This window comes from Hemibagrus wyckioides, linkage group LG25 (assembly GCF_019097595.1).
Source record: "Hemibagrus wyckioides isolate EC202008001 linkage group LG25, SWU_Hwy_1.0, whole genome shotgun sequence".
NCBI lineage: Eukaryota > Metazoa > Chordata > Actinopteri > Siluriformes > Bagridae > Hemibagrus > Hemibagrus wyckioides.
Genome location: NC_080734.1, coordinates 8,129,617 through 8,148,519, shown reverse-complemented (window position 1 = coordinate 8,148,519; position 18,903 = coordinate 8,129,617). Strand labels below are relative to the sequence as shown.

At 39.3% G+C, this 18,903-nt stretch overlaps 2 protein-coding genes across 2 annotated transcripts in view; both read left to right on the top strand.

Annotated features, from left to right (window-relative positions):
• cfap61 (cilia and flagella associated protein 61) overlaps positions 1 to 10,642 on the top strand; it is a 38,909-nt gene extending 28,267 nt beyond the window's left edge. The window contains exons 20-25 of the mRNA XM_058379670.1: positions 1,833 to 2,119; positions 2,523 to 2,850; positions 4,323 to 4,408; positions 6,805 to 7,010; positions 8,185 to 8,272; positions 9,528 to 10,642. Of these exons, the coding sequence (XP_058235653.1) occupies positions 1,833 to 2,119; positions 2,523 to 2,850; positions 4,323 to 4,408; positions 6,805 to 7,010; positions 8,185 to 8,272; positions 9,528 to 9,710 (1,178 nt within the window). The 3' untranslated portion in view covers positions 9,711 to 10,642. The remainder of the gene's footprint in view (positions 1 to 1,832; positions 2,120 to 2,522; positions 2,851 to 4,322; positions 4,409 to 6,804; positions 7,011 to 8,184; positions 8,273 to 9,527) is intronic.
• An 822-nt stretch (positions 10,643 to 11,464) lies between these two features.
• insm1a (insulinoma-associated 1a) lies at positions 11,465 to 14,712 on the top strand. The gene has a single exon (XM_058379671.1). The coding sequence runs from the start codon at positions 11,626 to 11,628 to the stop codon at positions 12,931 to 12,933; it is 1,308 nt and encodes a 435-aa protein (XP_058235654.1). The 5' UTR covers positions 11,465 to 11,625; the 3' UTR covers positions 12,934 to 14,712.
• The last annotated feature ends 4,191 nt before the right edge of the window (positions 14,713 to 18,903 follow it).

Below are 18,903 nucleotides of genomic sequence, written 5' to 3'. Positions count from 1 at the left end.
TAGATATTTATTTAATTCTATCACAGAGCAGTGGAATAGTGTCTTAATTTAATTCATCCACAAGTGTCTGTGGAGGGAGAGGGGGCAATAGGACTTTTCTAGACCCTTTAGTTGACGTTTTATGCCCTAGTCAAGAGGTTTGGGCTGTAACAAATAGATCTATTGTAATGCCGGTGTATGTTGCTGTACGGGTGTTTAAATTAACCCTCAATGTCCAAAACAGTTGAGTGACTGACTGCCTTCCAACAATGTCTTAAGACCTATATGTACTTAAAATAGCACTTAAAAAAAGTGCTGTCTGTGTGCTTTTCTGGCTATATTACCTGCCAGAAGAGTATTAAGACTTATGATATTAATAGTCCACGTGACTTTAAAATACTTTTGTTGCTCTGTATAAGGCCAAAGGTTATTTGTAACCATTATAAACATTCACTTTACGATAAGTAAGTAAATTAATTAATTAATAGTTTATAAAATACCCCAAGTGGCCTGTTCCACATGTACAGTATGTATTATGTATATTATTTCAACAGGTAAATTAGTTCAGTGCATTCACAGGTTTTAGCTTCGTGTTTTTCCCAGGTAATTACAAACAAAATTGATTTTATTTGGACAAAATATAAAATATAATTAGGTTCTAGCTGTCTAACCAAACAACTTAACAGACACCATGATCCTACGATGATGATGATGATGATGATGTTGATGTATTGTGATCATTGGCTTTCACAATCTATAGACAATAAAAATATAAATCACTACATGCTATCAACTGTACCACTGATTAGGGCTGTAAACCTCAGGCTTCAACACCATACGGTTCACCTTTATATATATTTTTAAGGCTCTGGTTTGACTCTGCTCAAGTATAATGCAATTTTAATTGATAAGTCAACAATTAAGTATTGGACAATATCTGTTCAATCTGAAGTAGGCCTACTAATTATTGAAAGATGATGACATAGAGATTGACTATTTAAAATTTTAAGGGCCAATTTACACATCAGTTTAAAATATAAATTATTTTTTACACACCGGTTGCTTGTACCTTTAAAAAATAATAATAACAATAATAAAATGGTGAAAAAAAATAAAAAATAAAAAAATCAATGCATCAATTGAATTGCCTCATCGTTACACCACTACCACTAATCTATCACTGTTTCAGCACCCTGGACAGAGATCCCACAACCTCTGCCTTCTGTATGGTCCGTAGTCCACTCTGCTGTACAATCCAGTAGAGAGAGCTGTTCTTACTTCAACAGATATTTATAATTAATTTATAATTAACACTTTACTTAGCTGATAATTAAAGCAAGCCAACTTTATTCCCAAAAGTCACAACAGAAAAGGATTTCACCCTATCATTTGGAAATCATGAGTTTGAATTCTGATGATGACACAGCCATCCATGTTCTAAAAAGCAAAACTTGATAGAGGAGAGACTGGTCAAGACTGTACTAGAGAGAAAACAGGGGGGGGGGGAATGGAGACAAATCTATGTTTTACCTTTTGGAAATTTCTACAATTTGGACTATTCTGTTTGTTAACATTTTATTTTCATTAGTATTTTTTATTTGATATTTTGTCTTCTACTACTGAATTCGCAGATCTGATGGTGTCTGTTAATTATTTAATTAATTAATAGATACATTATATTAACAAGTTCTAATGTGTTATCATTGTAATCATTCCTATTGTTCCTAGTGTAATTCATTATTGTTACAGAAGCATTTATATGATGGAATTTCAACATAATCAGAAGAGATGCTGATATGAATTGTTGGTTTGTGATAAAGATAAAGTTGAGCTTGTACGTTCTTATTCTTCAGGTAACGCTGTGGTTTACGGGGACACCATAGATGTCTACACCTGTGTGGAGACACTCCTGAATTTGGGGGTAACAGGAGCCCGCATTCATGTGGTCCATCAGACTGCAGCTTCCAAAAGTTTCCAAAACCTGACCGTGTATCAGGCAGTGAGGACGGCTCTGGAGAAAAAGGATGTTTGGGTCCATCATAACTGCCTGCTGGCTCAGATGAATGATGGACAGCACCTTGAGCCACTCACATCTGTCTCATTTACAACAGATGGCCCGCCCCTCAGACTGGAATGTGCGGTGAGTAACACATCTTTCTTTCTTTCTTTCTTTCTTTCTTTCTTTCTTTCTTTCTTTCTTTCTTTCTTTCTTTCTTTCTTTCTTTCTTTCTTTCTTTCTTTCTTTCTTTCTTTCCTTCTTTCATCACTGAACATTTACGCTAAACGAAAGGAAAGAAACTCTGTCAATTCTACTTTGTCAATCACACTGTTAATATCTAATCTTAGGATTCTGTTAGACCAATATAATAATATATTGCTATATAATATATATATATTATATATATAATTCTGTTAGATGTATGTGGAATAGCGCTTTCCTCCAAGTATGCTATGCTGCCCTGTAACACTTCAAGAGCAGCAGTTATAGACAAATATCTTTTTTTTCCTTAAATGCTTCTCATATGAAAACTTTACCTTTTCAGGTCTTCTTTAACTTCTCCTGTAAAGGTGTGGACTATGATTCGTTCAAAGCCATAAACAGTTCCTATCTATTGTTCGATGGTCGGCTGGTAATCGACTCCACCTACCATACAAACGACTGCAAAATCCATGCTGCTGGACCTTTAACAAAGTTATCTCGTCGCTGCTATGCTGATCAGTGGTCCCACTCATTCTTTAACTCCAAGGAGGTGGGCCAGGAGCTGGCATCCATGTTGCTGCACATATTCGACCCAACACTGGATCCACCAGCCAAACCTGCACCAGATGCTGATCGACTCATCCCCATCTACAAGCAGCCTAAGATAACAGGCAAGTCCCTTTAGTAGCTAATTTTACCAAATTAATAATATGTTGTGGTAAGGTGTGAACCACTTTTTCTGTATAATAATAATAATAATAATAATAATAGTAATACATTTTCCACTTACACCTGGGTTTATAACGCAATGTGTATACGCTGAGTGTAGATGAGTGGATTTCCAGAACTTTCTATTTGCTTCTTTTTTCCCTCCCTTTGGTGGAATCTGAGGGATATTCAGCTGCTCATTTCTTTACAGAGCTGAGCTGTGAGCACAGATGATCCAGACAAAGCTGTGTACTGTGGTGTGTTTGCTTAGTCCGTTTGTGAACGAGGTCATTGGAAGAGGATTACTGACAAAGAAAGCACTCACATTTGCCATGCATCAATAGGTGGAATTACCTTGAGTTATTTAAGCGGGGTTGTTAAATGCACTATATTGTACTTACAGCAAGAGGCCATGTTATTTTTTTTTGTCATTGAGGAGGATAAATTCTATTGTAAGAGACTTACAAAGTGGAATGTATAGAAATATGGTCTGGCAATGTGTTATATACACTTCGGTACACTTACCTATGTTACTTACTTTATCTAGGTGCATTTTTAAGTGTTAATTGTTGACTGATTGATTTTTTTTTACTTGTGAGATATACTTGAATCATCACTATATACTGTTGTTAGAAAACAATGACAGGTTCCTGACACCAAATGGAGTTACAGATTATTTTCCTTTAACAAAACATCCCAAAGTAGGTTATTCCTCTTAAACCACCACAATTCAGCATTGCTAACAATGTTCCTTTATCAACCAATGGCACATTATACAAGCAGAAATCTTTCTTCCTTTTTTCTCTCCCTTAAAGTAAATTAGACCAAAGAATTTAGGTCATCACATTGCTGAGAAAGTTCTCCGTGCTGAAGTCATTCCCGTCTGTAAAAACGTACAGCTTTAACTTCATCTGTTATGAAGCGTCAACACTGGAGACTCCTTCCAAAAAAATCTGTAAAGATCTCCTCACAGAAAACATTCGTTTATGTGGAGCATCTGTCCCAGAAAACTATAATATGAAATGATAATATATTGGAAAGAGTTCATTTACATATTAGACATGTCAAGGTGCATGTTTACTATCTAGCTGCTAAAACAAGTGATAATAACTTTTTTAGACATACTACAGTGTTAATGTATCTATAAACTGATTAAAAACTATGAGGTGATTTCTTTATTGAATGCAGTCATCAAGCAATGGCTGTTGTATAAGAGGAATAAAACACATTGGAACTGCTCTGTTCCATCCCATCATTGATTATTTTCCTGTAAAAGCATTCCACATCATTGTTTATCCCTTGCTGTTAACAGTATCACTATCATTAAATTAACCATCCCTCATGTTAGGCCTGAGAATCTTTCATAACCGCTTTAAAACGTGTCACGAAATGAAGTAGTTTATTCACCTTCCCTCATTGTGCTTTTTATTGACAGGTGCAAAGCTACCAGGTGGATACCATTATCTCCATGTCACAAAACCTTCAGGCTACACCGACATGTCTCCATCACTCAGCGCTAAGGTATGTTTCATTATCAGGATAAGTGGATACCGAGCTGTGTATCCTGTAGACGTCTTTAAACAATAACCTTTAATCCCATGATACAGACCCTGTGTTTAAATGACATTTGTGGGGGTTGTTTATGGTTCGCCTTTTGTGGCTGTGTAATAACCGCTTGTGAGTGTGCATTCTGATGAGAACCGCTAGCAGAAATAATGTATATCTAGTATCGTTAGTATTTAAAGGCAGATTAGTAATAGTGTATAATTATTATTAATCCAATTCAATTATTTTTTTGTATAGTCCATTCAACAATATAAAAATTCAAAATAAAAATGATAAAGTTTAATAATTGTATTAAATTTTTTTCCCTAAATCAGTATAAAATTTTACAGTGGTATAATGGCTTAGTGGTGGCACGGTGGCTTAGTGGTTAGCATGTTCACCTCACACCTCCATGGTCCTCCACAGTCCAAAGACATGCTTCTAGGCTGATTGGAATCTCTAAATTGCCCGTAGTGAGTGAGTGTGTGTGCGTGCCCTGTGACGGGTTGGCACTCCGTCCAGGGTGTATCCTGCCTTGATGCCTGATGACACCTGAGAGGCTCCCCGTGACCGGTATAGATCGGATAAGTGGTACAGACAATGAAAATGAAAATAAATAATGGCTTAGTGGTTAGCACTTTTGCCTCGTACCTCGGTTTGGGAGTTTGAATCTTGTCTACGTCCTGATTTTGCATGTTCTTCATCTCCTTCTGGTTTTCCTCCAAGTACTCCAGTTTCCTGCCCCAGTTAATACGCAAGACATGTGTGTTATAGGCTGTTTAGCATTTCCAAATTGTCCATAGTGTGTGAATAAGTGTGTGAGGGTGTATGTTTGCCATTGTGTCCCGCAATGTCTTCTGCCCCAAGTCTCTGTGTGGGATAAGTGGTATCGAAAACTGATCAAAAAACAATTTTAATTATCAAATAATAATAATAGTGTAAAAACTGTTTGACTTACTTGTTACATGTATGTTTTTGTACTAGCTTTATTTAGTCAAGCTTACTGAGGTACTAACAATTGTCAGGTACCACAAACTATCTGTCTTCATGTTTCTGGATGAGAATTCACAGCTGTAAGTTCTTTCATTTTTGGGAGTAAGGCATTAATGCAGGTAGGATTAAAAGGAATAAAACTCAGAAACTATACTGACCTAATAGTTCCTCATAAGCCCTTGGCTGCTGCCATAGAAAGGACATTATTTACATTTACAGTACATTTACTGTCCAGTGACACCTAAATGAGGATGAGATTCCCTTCTGAAACCCGGTTCCTCTCAAGGTTTCTTCCTCATATCATTTCAGCGAGTTTTTCCTCACCGCCATCACCTCAAGCTTGCTCATTAGGGATAAAATAGTTACTTTACTTTAAACTTCATAATTTCTTTTCCTTCTCCATTTCTATACTTCTGTGAAGCTGCTTTGAGACAATGTCCATTTTTAAGAGCGTCACAGAAATAAATTGAATTCAATTGAATTAAAAGTTGTGTGTAGGAAATGAAAGAAGAGTCTGCCATGAACCCAGACTCGCATAAAAACACCCCCATTCACATGCAGTGTATCTGCAGCACCTTCTGTATGTTGGATATCAATGTTCCGGCACAAACATACTGTATGTTGCTTAGCAACGTGTGAAACTTTCACTCTGCACCAACATAGTGACCTCAACCACTACGCTATCTGAATAAGGCTGAGATGTAAAGAATCTTTTTGCCTCATTTTTAAACATATTGAGCATTGAACATTCATACGTTAAAAATTGTTCTTTTGAAGGGTTATGATTGGATGTACTGGGCTCGTGACACTTCGCCTCTTTTGCTCTATTAGGGATACAATGTGAGTATTTTAAAAGCATGTAAATTTTTTTTGTATTATCAATAGCCAAATGTGTGTGTCCAATCTTATCCGCAAAGGGCCAATGTGGGTGCAGATTTTTATATCAATCAGGCAGGAGCCACACCTTATTCTACCTGTTTAATCAACTGATCTTGGCTTTCAGTAGACTCAGGTGTGGCTTCTGCTTGGTTGGAATAAAAACCTTCACCCACACCGGCCCTTTCTGGGTAAGATTGGCCACCTCTGATTTACAGCCTCAAAACTATCCAATTTGAACATACCCATGTTACACATCATGTTGTCATGTGACTGAAAGCCTGATCGTGTTAGAATAGAAGACAGCCCAGTAAGTCTAATCAGATGTATTGAAAAATGCAAAGATTATGCATGAAGTAGGCAAAACTCAATACGTCAGACATAACTGAGAAAATCTCACTTGAACATTTCACTTTGTCGTGCATGAGCATAGAAAGTGATGACATTACTTTCTAGTGTGAAGAAGATATTAAGGGTCAGGTTTGTTCCTGTGTGTCCTACAGGGCCGGAGCATTCTGACAGGCAGTGTGGAGACAGGCAACTACTTCCAGCTGAGGTTCAGTCAACATAACATGGTGGAGAGCATCACCTGTTTGTCCTTTAATCCACTTCCTGTCTCCAACTATCTCTGTCTGTATGGCAAACACCAGCTGCTGCTCAACCGTCTGTATGCGCGCTTTGACGAGGAACTGATCCACGACTTCTACAGGTTACACACACAAACATCACATGCATTACAGGTAGTACACACACTTCACAAGCAGTACAGGTTACACACACACACACAAACACAAACATCACATGCATTATAGGTAGTACACATACTTCACAATCATTACAGGTTACACACACACACACACACACACTACACAAGCAGTACACACAAACTTAAGTGTACTATTGTCTAAACAATATTGTATAATATTCCTTTAAAAAAGTCCAGATCACAGTTGTCACAACATTAAAGAAAATTTCTTTACAGATTCAAAACCAAACTAAAATAACTTAAAATAATCTTAATTTAATCTCAGTTTAAGATTAGGCATCAAAGTCTTGTTTTTTTGCTCTCAATTTATATTCTCTATACTCTATTAGATTATCCTGCCAGTGATGATATTTCATTATTATATGCTGTTATATATTTGTGCACCTAATAAAATAGCAGTTCTCTCTCTCTCTCTCTGTGTGTGTGTGTGTGTGTGTGTGTGTTTTATAGAAAGATATGTGTTATAGTCAATTGATCAGGTCTAACCCTGTGTAAGACTTTTCAGTGGCTAGTCAAACCGTTTCCTAGTCCGAGGCTAAACCTAATCTTAGTTTTCATCCCAGTTTAAGATCTTCTTCAAAGAATCATTAATCATTCTCTATTTACATGCTCGGTTTATCTTAATTGATTCTAGTTTCAAGTAAGCTATTGTTAGTGTTATATCAATAAAGCTTTTTTGAGACCACGTCATTAAGGTATTTCTGTTTTATAGGCCGAGCGTTTTTAATCATATTATCAATGTCCCTATGGAGAGCAGGCTGTGTGTCGCTCCGTGTCTGACTGCATGACCTCCATTCTAATATTTTAACACCGGTGACCCTGGAGCATCCGTGCTATTGTTTCTCAGGTCTAATCTGTTTATGCAGGTGTCCAATCTGCTTTGCTGCGTGGCCAGGAGACAAAGGCAGATCGCCCGGCCAGCCGCACTCATCAGCCGCTCAGCCACTTATTAAATCTTGATCCTTCAGTGCCCTGAAAAGAAGCTGCTCTGAATGTCATTACTGAAACTCACTGCACCTCCAGAACTGTTATGATAATGGATTGGCCATGTTGTTACACAGATGCTACTAGACGAACAAGAGCGAAGATTCAAACGATGTTTTCTTTTGTTCTGCAGCTATTTCAGAGAGAGTTGGTGCATGGCTGTATTCCACGACCGCTTTGCTGATTTCCAACAGGAAGTTCAACAGATCATGACGGCCGAGGTTAGCGCAAGATGTTTGTGGAATAGATGAATGAATGAATGAATGAATGATTGAATGAATGAATAATAACAATAAATAAATAAATAAACATTTATTTATTTATTTGTTTGTTTGTTTAACGAATTAATTAATTCCTAAAATCCTAAAAATGATCTTGGATTGCATGACACTTTGAATGACACTGAAACGCTCAGAAGTGCTTCAGATCAACAGAAAATAAAATAGTTAATTATAACCAGTGTATTATAACAGATTTAATACAGAGGGAAATATAGAGTGCAAAATATTAAGCTAAAATGTGGGTTTATTTATAATACACAATTCTTATAAATAACTTATGATTTCATGATTGTTATAATTATTAATCATTTACAACAATTTTCTTCTTCTTCTTCTTCTTTATATTATTAATGGCTCATGTAGAGCAAAAATACAAAAAAAAAATGTGATCTTCAGTCATGTCGAAGATTTATTCTCGTCACCTTGTAGATCTGTAAGTGCCGGAGCTGATTCAGTAATTCTCAGTAATTCAGTACAGCAGTTTTGTTTCGCTACAATAGCTTTCTCTCTACAGCGCTGGAGTTCTTATCACTGGAAAATGGTGCATTAGAAAAAAAAATAGTGGCATAGAAATAAGTAAAAGTGGAAGCTCAGTGGACTGCTGATTGAAAAGCTCAAAGGGAGTTCAAATCCCATCACTGCTGAGCTGTCACTGTTGGGCCCTGGAGCTACACCCTTAACCCCTTAACTGCTTAGAAGTGAGATACATATAAGTTGCCCTGGATAGGGGAGTCTGTCAAATGCCATACATATCAATGTTTCTAGAAGCTAAATGTAAAAACCCAACCTTTATTTATTTCTTAATTTGTCTCCATTGTATCAGCATGGCACATAACCCCTAAATACACACAGGGGTAATAAAAATGCAGCAGCAACCAACAATCTAGTGCTGGAATCATCACACATACTTCTGTATAAACATATTTCCTTTAAGTGCCTCATTACCAAGAAAACAATGTACTCACACAAAGTCATTTTAAACAGTTATTGAAGTGAAACACAGTGTCTGTATCAGGTATGGACTGTGTTTTGGTATCAGTACTATATTAAAGGAGAAACTCTACAGTATTTTAAATATATCTATAGTTCTGCTGCCATCAGCCCTAGTCTTAAGTTTAACTGTTGGTTTTTTTTGCCATTATATGCTAAAACTACAAAAAGCTGCACTGATTTCATTCATTTGTTTTGTTCTCAGCTCGGCATTGACTCGATGTCTGTCACAGAACTCTTGGAGATGGTCAGTAGCAGCACACTGGAGCTCTCTGAAGATCGACGTGGACAAACGGAAGCCCTGGCCAAAGTGAAGGAAAGTGTTTTGGAGTATTTAAAGTTCAATCAATACCATCTGCCCATGTATGCACAACCTGGACTGCTCTAACTTTAATAAGGGCATGTTTAATTATAGCACAATATTAGAATAAACTGATCAGCACAGCTTCCATGTAAAAAAACGAATCCGATTTTCATTATTATGTTAGAAAATATTGCATTAAACTTTTAATCTAATATGAAAAATGAAAACGATTCCTGCTGTTGATTTATTTAAATCACTCATGGATCTGACACTTGGTAGTAGATTACTAGAGTAAATAGTGGCATAATTATTTAATATAGACTAATTAATGATGGAAAAACAAAAGTAATTCCTAATCAAATGCAACTCTTTAGCTTTTATTTGCTGAGATGTTAATTACAGTGGAATTATTTAAGGTAAGGCTGGAAAGCGCAGTGTGACTCCTCCACATGACCACAAAAGACCAGGGTGGATTTGCAGAGCTTTAGAGAGTCACTGCCAGCTGTATGGTAATGTGACGCAAAGCTCCAGTGCGTTCAACATGAACACACACCCGCGCACACACACACGTCTGCATCCATATGGGCCGTCATGTCACACATAAAAGCAAACGTGCAACTTCGAGGAGCTAAAGAGTGAGAAAACATCACCAGAATAACTATTCACTAATTACAGTAGCTCATGGCAGATAACTAAATTACAGTTCATGTTTTTAAATGTCAGGTAGTTTAGTTAGCATCACCTTCTATGTTAACTTCATCATCTGAAACACAAACAGCGTCACAGCAAATTCTGATCATATACAGCATGTATAGTTTCTATGAAAGTGCATTCTGGCTGCATTGAGATAAGAATGGATTTTTGTCTCTGCTAAAAATATTTCCAAATACTTTAATGCTTAGATACATAAATATTTGTATTTAAACTGTTTGCAAAGTTTAAAGAAGGAAGGAAGGAAGGAAGGAAGGAAGGAAGGAAGGAAGGAAGGAAGGAAGGAAGGAAGGAAGGAACAAAGGAACAAAAGCACAGATTCTCTGCCTATTTTAATTTTTGTCTACTGTCTGTATATTTTATTTTTCATCTAAACTATATTTCTAAATTATAGAAAGTAGATACTAAACTATTCATATTTAAACTGAAAGAAAGAAAGAAAGAAAGAAAGAAAGAAAGAAAGAAAGAAAGAAAGAAAGAAAGAAAGAAAGAAAGAAAGAAAGAAAGGAAAAGGTTTGAGAAGAGAAAAACAGTCAAAGAGAGAAGAGAGTAGCTGCATGTCAATGTATGTATTTGTTCACAGATAAGAGCCATGTGTGTGTGTGTGTGTGTGTGTGTGTGTGTGTGTGTGTGTGTATTTGAAGTGTGTTAGATAAGCTGTTAGTGTATTCAGCCTGCAGGTGTTTATGCAGAGCTGTGCACTGTGGTACTGAATGAGGATGTCTTAAAGCAGATACATGAGTACACTCATCCACGGCACTGTGCATTCCTCTAGCATCTTAACAGAACCCAGTGTACTGCGTTGATATTTTCACCCTCCTCTCGTGCAGTTTCAAATGCTGCTGGAATGATCGGACTCCCCACCCCACCCCACATCGCGCGTGCATGTCTATAGAAATCCATCAGACCGAGAGGGGAAAAAAGAAGCATCCTCTTCTAATGAAAAGCTCTCAGGTACATCTGCGTGGCAATCTGTAGCTCCTCTAAACCGAAACGTCTCTCTCTCTCTCTCTCTCTCTCTCTCTCCTCCCCTCCCACTCACCGATCCGCAGGGATCTCGTGCTCCATCTGATTGGCTGGGAGGGGGACGTCGCTTTCATCGTTTCGGCTTAAAAACAGTGCAGCTATGCCTTGGTGATGAAAAGAGGCAGCTCGCGGAAATAAAGGCGGAGGGTGGGGACCGCTCACTGTAGAACGGAAACGCCTAAAACAAAAAACATCCCGCGCGCACTGAGACGAGTTCAGTGCCACCTGTCCATCTGAAAGTGCCTTCCTTTCGTTTGTGAAGATGCCTAGAGGATTTTTAGTCAAGAGAAACCGGAAAGCGACACCCGTGTCGTACCGGATCCGCGCGGAGCACGAGGAAGAACAGGAGCGCGAGCAGATACAGCGACCGAGCGATGCGCCTCAATCAGCATCTGCGTCTTTAGCATTAGTTGCATCAGCAACGCAGCGGGCGGACAGTCTGAGCCACGCTCCCAAACCGGTGCGTTTCGGAAACCCAGAGACGATGTGCCAGTCGATGTACAGCCCCACGCGCCCTGTGAGCCGAGAGCACGAGCGCGTGTCGCTCGAGCGCCGTTTCGACCTCGGCTCGCCCGTCTCGGCGGAGTCTTTCCCGACGCTCAGCGGCTTCGAAGCTCAGCAGCACCTCGCGTGCGCTCCCGTGGACCTAAAGATCGGCACAAGCGACAGCAACCGGATCGCGAGCAAACGAGCAGCGCCTGATCCCGAGCGCAAGAGCAAACCCGCGCCCAAAAAAACCAAAGCGATCAGGAAGTTGCAGTTCGAGGACGAGGTCACGACCTCACCGGTCCTAGGGCTGAGGATCAAAGAGGGTCCGGTTGAGCAGAAGCCCAGTGCGCGCTCCGGGTTGGACAAACCGCTTGGCGAGTTCGTGTGCCGCCTGTGTGGGGAGGCATACGCGGACCCATTCGCCCTCGCACAGCACAGGTGCTCGCGCATTGTACGTGTCGAGTACAGGTGCCCCGAATGCGACAAGGCGTTCAGCTGCCCCGCCAATCTAGCCTCGCACCGGCGCTGGCACAAACCCAAGCAGCTGACCGCGACTGGCAATGATGGCACTGACAAAAAACCCCGTACGCCGGACGACACGAATAAGGATGTGCAAGGTGAGCTCGAGCGAGAGCGCGACACGCCCAGTCCCGGAGCCTCCGAGTCGGGTTCAGGCTCGGACTCAGACGGCATGTATGAGTGCCAGCGCTGCGCGAGGAAGTTCAAACGGCAGGCTTATCTGAAGAAACACGTCCTGACACATCACGGTCCGCTGAGTGCAAGTCGCGAGAGTCACGCGCCGTTACAAGAGAATGATGCGAAACGGCTGGAGCATGCGCAGGTGCCGGTGCAGGCGCCGCTGGACTTGAGCGCGTGTCCCGTGTGCGGGGAGACTTTCCCAAGTCGCGTGGCCCAGGAGAGGCACGTTCGCGTGCAGCACGCGTCTCACGTGTATCCGTGCAAGCACTGTCCGGCCGCTTTCTACAGCTCCCCAGCGCTCACGCGCCACATCAACAAGTGCCACCCGTCAGAAAACCGGCAGGTGATTCTGCTGCAGGTGCCCGTGCGGCCCGCCTGCTGAAGAGCCCGCGTGCCTTTAAACATTAATGGGGGGGGGAAGAAAAACTCGGCGGCACGTGCAGGGGAAACGACACAGCTATAGAGCCTCGCTTTTGAAATATACACGATCGTAGTTTATCAGAATGAAGTGCACAGCGAAAATATTAGGTGTTCAGTTAACACAGACTGATGTACAGTGTGGAATTAACACATACACAGACACCGAAGACTTTACTTCACACTTCTGTCAGTTAATCATCATGGTCTCGCGCATGCTTATTCGTAAGAAAGTAAGTTTTCTTATGATTCGTATTAAATGCTACGAAATCGCGCTTACTCGTACGATTTCTAATCCACTGTGCAGGAGAACAGGTATGGGTTAATGCAGTAGTGTTAGTTAATACAACACTGTCTCACTTCACTTAGAGTTAATGAAACACTGCAGGTGGTCGTGAGCTGGGAGAAGGTCGAGACCCTAAACCGTTTTATAGGCCTAATTTAACTCAACTAAACGTATTTATTTATTTATTTGCTTATTTATTTATTTACTCGACTAATCTTGTACTTAAGACTATGAAAATTGATGCTTTTATGCTACTAAAATCAACAATCAACTAAACATTAAACAAACAAAGACATGAATATGAGTGCAGTAAAAGAAGTGAAGTATATGAAAACTCACAATAAACAGTATAAAGAAAATCAGTTAAAATGCTCTAGTATCTAAATGAAGTGGTGATTACTAGATTAGTGTTTTCTGCAGGCTTATCTCAGGCTTTGGATTTTTTTTTACTCTTTAGTATCACTGTAACTTTCAGGTTTGCTTTATAGTAAATGCAAAGGATCGCACCTTGCAATTCAGATGTTGTGCGAAGTGATGACAGAGTCCTCATTTCAGATTCCTCAGCACAGATGGGTCAGACTTAGTCATAAACCCGGGCTCTGAGACCTCTCCTGACACTCTGCCTCCCTGTCCTCAGAGCCATCACTGGTCAGTGTTGATTCAACGCAATGGTTTTCGCTGTGCACTCTTAGACTGTTAACTTATTTTTGTAGAATCTCTGCACACGTTCTTTACTGTGTTAGCTCATCTAGACCTAAGAAACTGATAATCCTGGCTGTGCCGTTACTGAAAATGCCTTCTAAATCACAGGAATGGAAATCTACCTATATGACTTTAGCTTTAATCTAGCTTGTGGATCTGTGGACTTTGGACTTTAGCTTTTGTTCTAAGACCTTAATAATAATAATATTAATAATAATGATGATAAAAGGGTTTTAGCCTTCTAGTGTAGCCAGAAATGCCTTGAAATAGTTCACACACATTCTGCTGTAAAACTGCCTTAATCGTGTAAATGTGGGGTGACTGAAATGTCTTATTTATCCTTTAAATGGTACGCTTCTTATTTTTATATCATTCCGATGTGTGTATACGTTCACACTGGCTTTATTTATCTATGTATTTATTTATTGCAAATGTTTTATTTAAATTATTTCAATGTCCGAATTAGGCTAGACACTTTGAAACGGCCAAATGTTTAATTTAATTGATTCAATCTCAATCAATGCAACAGTAAGAAGGCAAAAAAAAGTAGCCTATAGGGGTCGCAAGACTGTTTTTCCCACCATTGTTAGGTAGCCTTACAATAATTAGCCTATTCCCTATAGGCCGATTAGTTTCGGGGAATCATTCCGTCAGTGCTTGTGTGTTTCTGCAGTATTGCTATGTGTCCAAATAACGTTAATGACAATAAAACAATCAAAAAAAAAAAAAAATTAAACAGAATCCACTCGAGTTGTATTAATGACTGCAGTGTCTGTTTGTGAAATTATGTATAAAAGTATAAAATTTAGGTTGTAGAAAAGGTCTTTTTTTTAATAGAAGAACCCATTTTGATTCTCTGAAGAACCTTTCAGTGGCTTTTGCTTTTGTTCTTTAAGAATTTAAGGACCTTCCACTTAATAATAATAGTAATAAAAAATGACATGATAAATGATCATCTTGGTGCTGAATTTTGAAGCCATTGATTAATTTTCTATCACAGAAGGTCATTTCATGAGCTCATTTTAATGTCTACATATCTACAGTAACATAGCCAAGGCCTAACAAGACCAATAATAAGTTGATTAAACAAGCTTACGCTTTTATTTAACAAAGTATATAATCAATCTGGAAGGAGAAGTTTATTTAAGGGTCTCCTGTGTACACTGTCTGTATATTTTCCACCATGGGAGAGTCAGGTTGGTTTGATGTAACTATAAACATGGTATTCATGCATCAGTGAAAAAGTGTAATGGTTGGCGAAAGGGAAAATGACACTTGCTGAAAGCAATCAACATCAGGTTTGGTGAAATTTAGCACCGCTACAGCTGCTTTGGCTGTGTTGACCTCTAAAAAAAGAGAGATCCAACATGTGGAAGAGCTCATTTAAGCATTCTTAACTTGACAATAAATTACTCTTAAAAATGATAAGGGGAACAGCAGCACAGCAACCAGTGAATTACAGAAGCTATTTAGATGCTACTGAATGTTTTCCCTTTCTCTCTTTCACTGCATGTACTGTATATAGCTCACTAGCTTTCTAACAACCAACTTAGGCAGGCTTGAAAAGCAAAGATAAATAAGCTCACAAACATTCCACCTTAACAACCCCATGTTTTTTTTTCCTGCACCTGTGTAGCAATAGAGATCACAATACACTTCTTTGATGTGACTAGCCGTGACTAAAATGCTAATTCACTGCTAAATTGTGAATCTTCCAGTCCCACTTTTAGTCACAAGGAAATGTTGCACTTCTGCTCTTTGTGTAATCTATAACTGCCTTCAATTCTACCCTTTTTTTAAAAAAAGAAAAGAAAAGAAAAAGTCACACAAATGCAAGCACCTGGTGGGTGAATGAGTGGAAATACAAAGATCCATCACTGCAAAAGAAAAAAGCCAATTTGCAGGTAAAAATGTCTTGAATACAGTAAGATTTATCAAGCATCCTGTTATAGTAGCCTACTTGTAGACATTGAAAGGTCACAATAAACCTCATGCATGATTATTTAACATATTTGTAGACTTTTATTAAACTATTTCAGGTTTCTATATGCAGATCATTTTTCTATTTAATTCTAGAAAGAGGCAAAATGGGAATATTTACAGTTTGAAATGAGTAAATGTCTCTACCAGCAGGCTTGATAGCTTTATGTTTTATAATAATGAACATTTGCTCTTAATCAAGATACACCACTCAGGCATAACATTATGACCACATGCCTAATATTGTGTTGGTCCCCCTTTTGCTGCCCAAACAGCCCTGACCCATCCTGCACTGTGTATTCTGACACCTTTCTATCAGAACCAGCATTAACTTCTTCAGCAATCTGAGCAACAGTAGCTCGTCTGTTGGATCAGATCATACGGGCCAGCCTTTCACTTGGCCGTCCATGACCCTGTCGCCGGTTCACCACTGTTCCTTCCTTGGACCATTTTTGATAGATACTGACCACTGCAGACCGGGAACACCCCACAAGAGCTGCAGTTTTGGAGATGCTCCGATCCAGTGGTCTAGCCATCACAATTTGGTCAAACCCTTGGTCAAACTCGCTCAAATCCTTACACTTGTCCATTTTTCCTGCTTCTAACACATCAACTTTGACGACAAAATGTTCACTTGCTGCCTAATATATCCCACCCACTAACAGGTGCCATGATGAGGAGATAATCAGAGTTATTCACTTCACCTCTTACTGCTCATAATGTTATGCCTGATCAGTGTATTTTCACTTGTTAAGATATTTTATGCTTTTTTTGCATAGTTTTTATTTCATTTATTTCAGAGTTTTTCAAAATAGCTAAGGTCACTTTGGGTGTTTTTCTCCTTCCATGTACTTAAAAGCATATTCAAAAAACATACACTACCTTCAATCGAGTTATCTAGAAAGTGATCTTGAGCGCATGCATGCAGTTTGCACAGGGTTATAAGGTGCTTTCTGCAGGTCACACACCTGGGTAGCACCTGCTTCACCCTGGCAACCAAGTCCCATGATAGAGGAGCAACAGGAGCGGCACAACAAGACAGCAACACCCCGATGTTCAAGCAGAACCAAAGCCTCCAGATCTGCTACAAAAACACAAAAACTGGAGAAGAGATTAAGATAATGCTTTATCTGTTTCCACACTCCACATCAGAATAACCAGATCTTACATTTGCAAGTTTTCCTTTTAACTTGTTTGGGTAGAGTTAGGGGCGGGGTTTTCCGTCAAATCCTTTCTTACGACTTTACTTAAAACATCGCCTACATTTTTCATGAGATCAGGTTGCTCAGACACACACTGAGAGAGAGAGAGAGAGAGAGAGAGAGAGAGAGGAATCACACTGATCAAAGCTTTCTGAATTATAAGGGCACTCTGACATTAAACATCATTAGCTGTTGAATATTTAATGTATCATACAGAGTATTCCCTGGCTTATTTCAGAGCTTAAAGGAGGGGTTAGCGTTCCTGTAGACTGTAGACTGTAGATTTTCCTAAAATCGGTGCACAGAACAACGAAATAAGACTCTAATTAAATGACCATGCTAGAAAAATAAAGTATATAAACCAAACCTGCCTGCTATCTAGACATCTATTGGCATGCTGTTATGGGAAAAGAGTCAGTGATGATGCAACCATCATATCACATAACATCACTGTGGCTTAAGAACATGGCCGCTACAGACTCCAACTCACAACAACCACCTGCACTCCTACGATTACAGTCACCAGCCTTTCATATTACAATCACTCTAATTTATCCCAAAGGTGTTCCATCAGGTCAGGACTCCACACCAAACTCACTCATCCATGTCTTTTTTATGGACCTTGCTTTGTGCACTGGTGTGCAGTCATGTTGGAACAGGAAGGGGTCCTTCCTGTTCCAACAGGAAGGGGGGGTTGGAACAAACTGTTCACCTACAAAGTTGGGAGCATGAAATTGTCCAAAATGTCTTGGTATGCTGAGACATTAAGAGTTCCTTTCACTGGAACTAAGAGGTCAAGCCCAAACCCCTGAAAAACACCACCTGAATTCAATGATTTGGAGGGGTGTCCCAAAACTTAGTGTCATTTTAAACATTTATGTTGTCTCAGCTAGGCTGTATTATAAAAGAGCAGGTTATGTGAGTTAAAAAGTTAAGCTAAGTGAAGCTAAGACACTTTTTAAAAGATTTTTCCTTTATTTTGTCTCCTGGAGGAATGTGATGCACATGAATGCAATAAACAATAAACCAGTCTTCTTGTTCATCAGACATTCCTTTAGTGAACTTTTTACTTACAGTATAACACAAACACATGCACGTGGACACACACACATGCCCGCTAACACAGAGACTAAGCCCACACACACACACACACACACACCCACACACACAAACCACTCCCTATTTGAGTGACAGGTGGAGTGCAGCTGCAAGGCGAGCCAGAGATAACAGCAGATAAACACACACACACACACACACACACACAATCTCTCCTTACAGTAATCAATCCGAATCACTTCATCTCCAGTAAGTGTGATGGTGGATATATAACTGTGTGTGTGTGTGTGTCTATAGTAGGACACTTTCAAATGGTATGGCATGATGTGGGATAAGAGTGAGTGTATGTGTGTGTTTTTAATGAATACCAGAAATGCCAGTGTTCCGTGAAGTTGCTTTGTTAACAAAACAAGTCCAGACTTATAATGCGTCAGATTTCACACACACACACACACACACACACACACACACACACACACACACACACGCACCTGCCCAGTGTTTACACTTACATTACAGTGTTTGGTGATGTATTTCGATTAGTTTTATTTCATAGTGATGAAGTCATATGAAAAGGTACAAACACCAATCCTGTACCAAACTAGCTTATTATTATTATTATTATTATTATTATTAAAAAGTCAGAGCATAAAGAAAGAGGGAGAAAGTGAGACACACACAGAGACACAGAGGGGTTTGAGATATAGGA

Coding starts and splice junctions, on each gene's coding strand:
- insm1a (XM_058379671.1), top strand. CDS start 11,626: ATGCCTAGAGGATTTTTAGTCAAGAGAAACCGGAAAGCGACACCCGTG.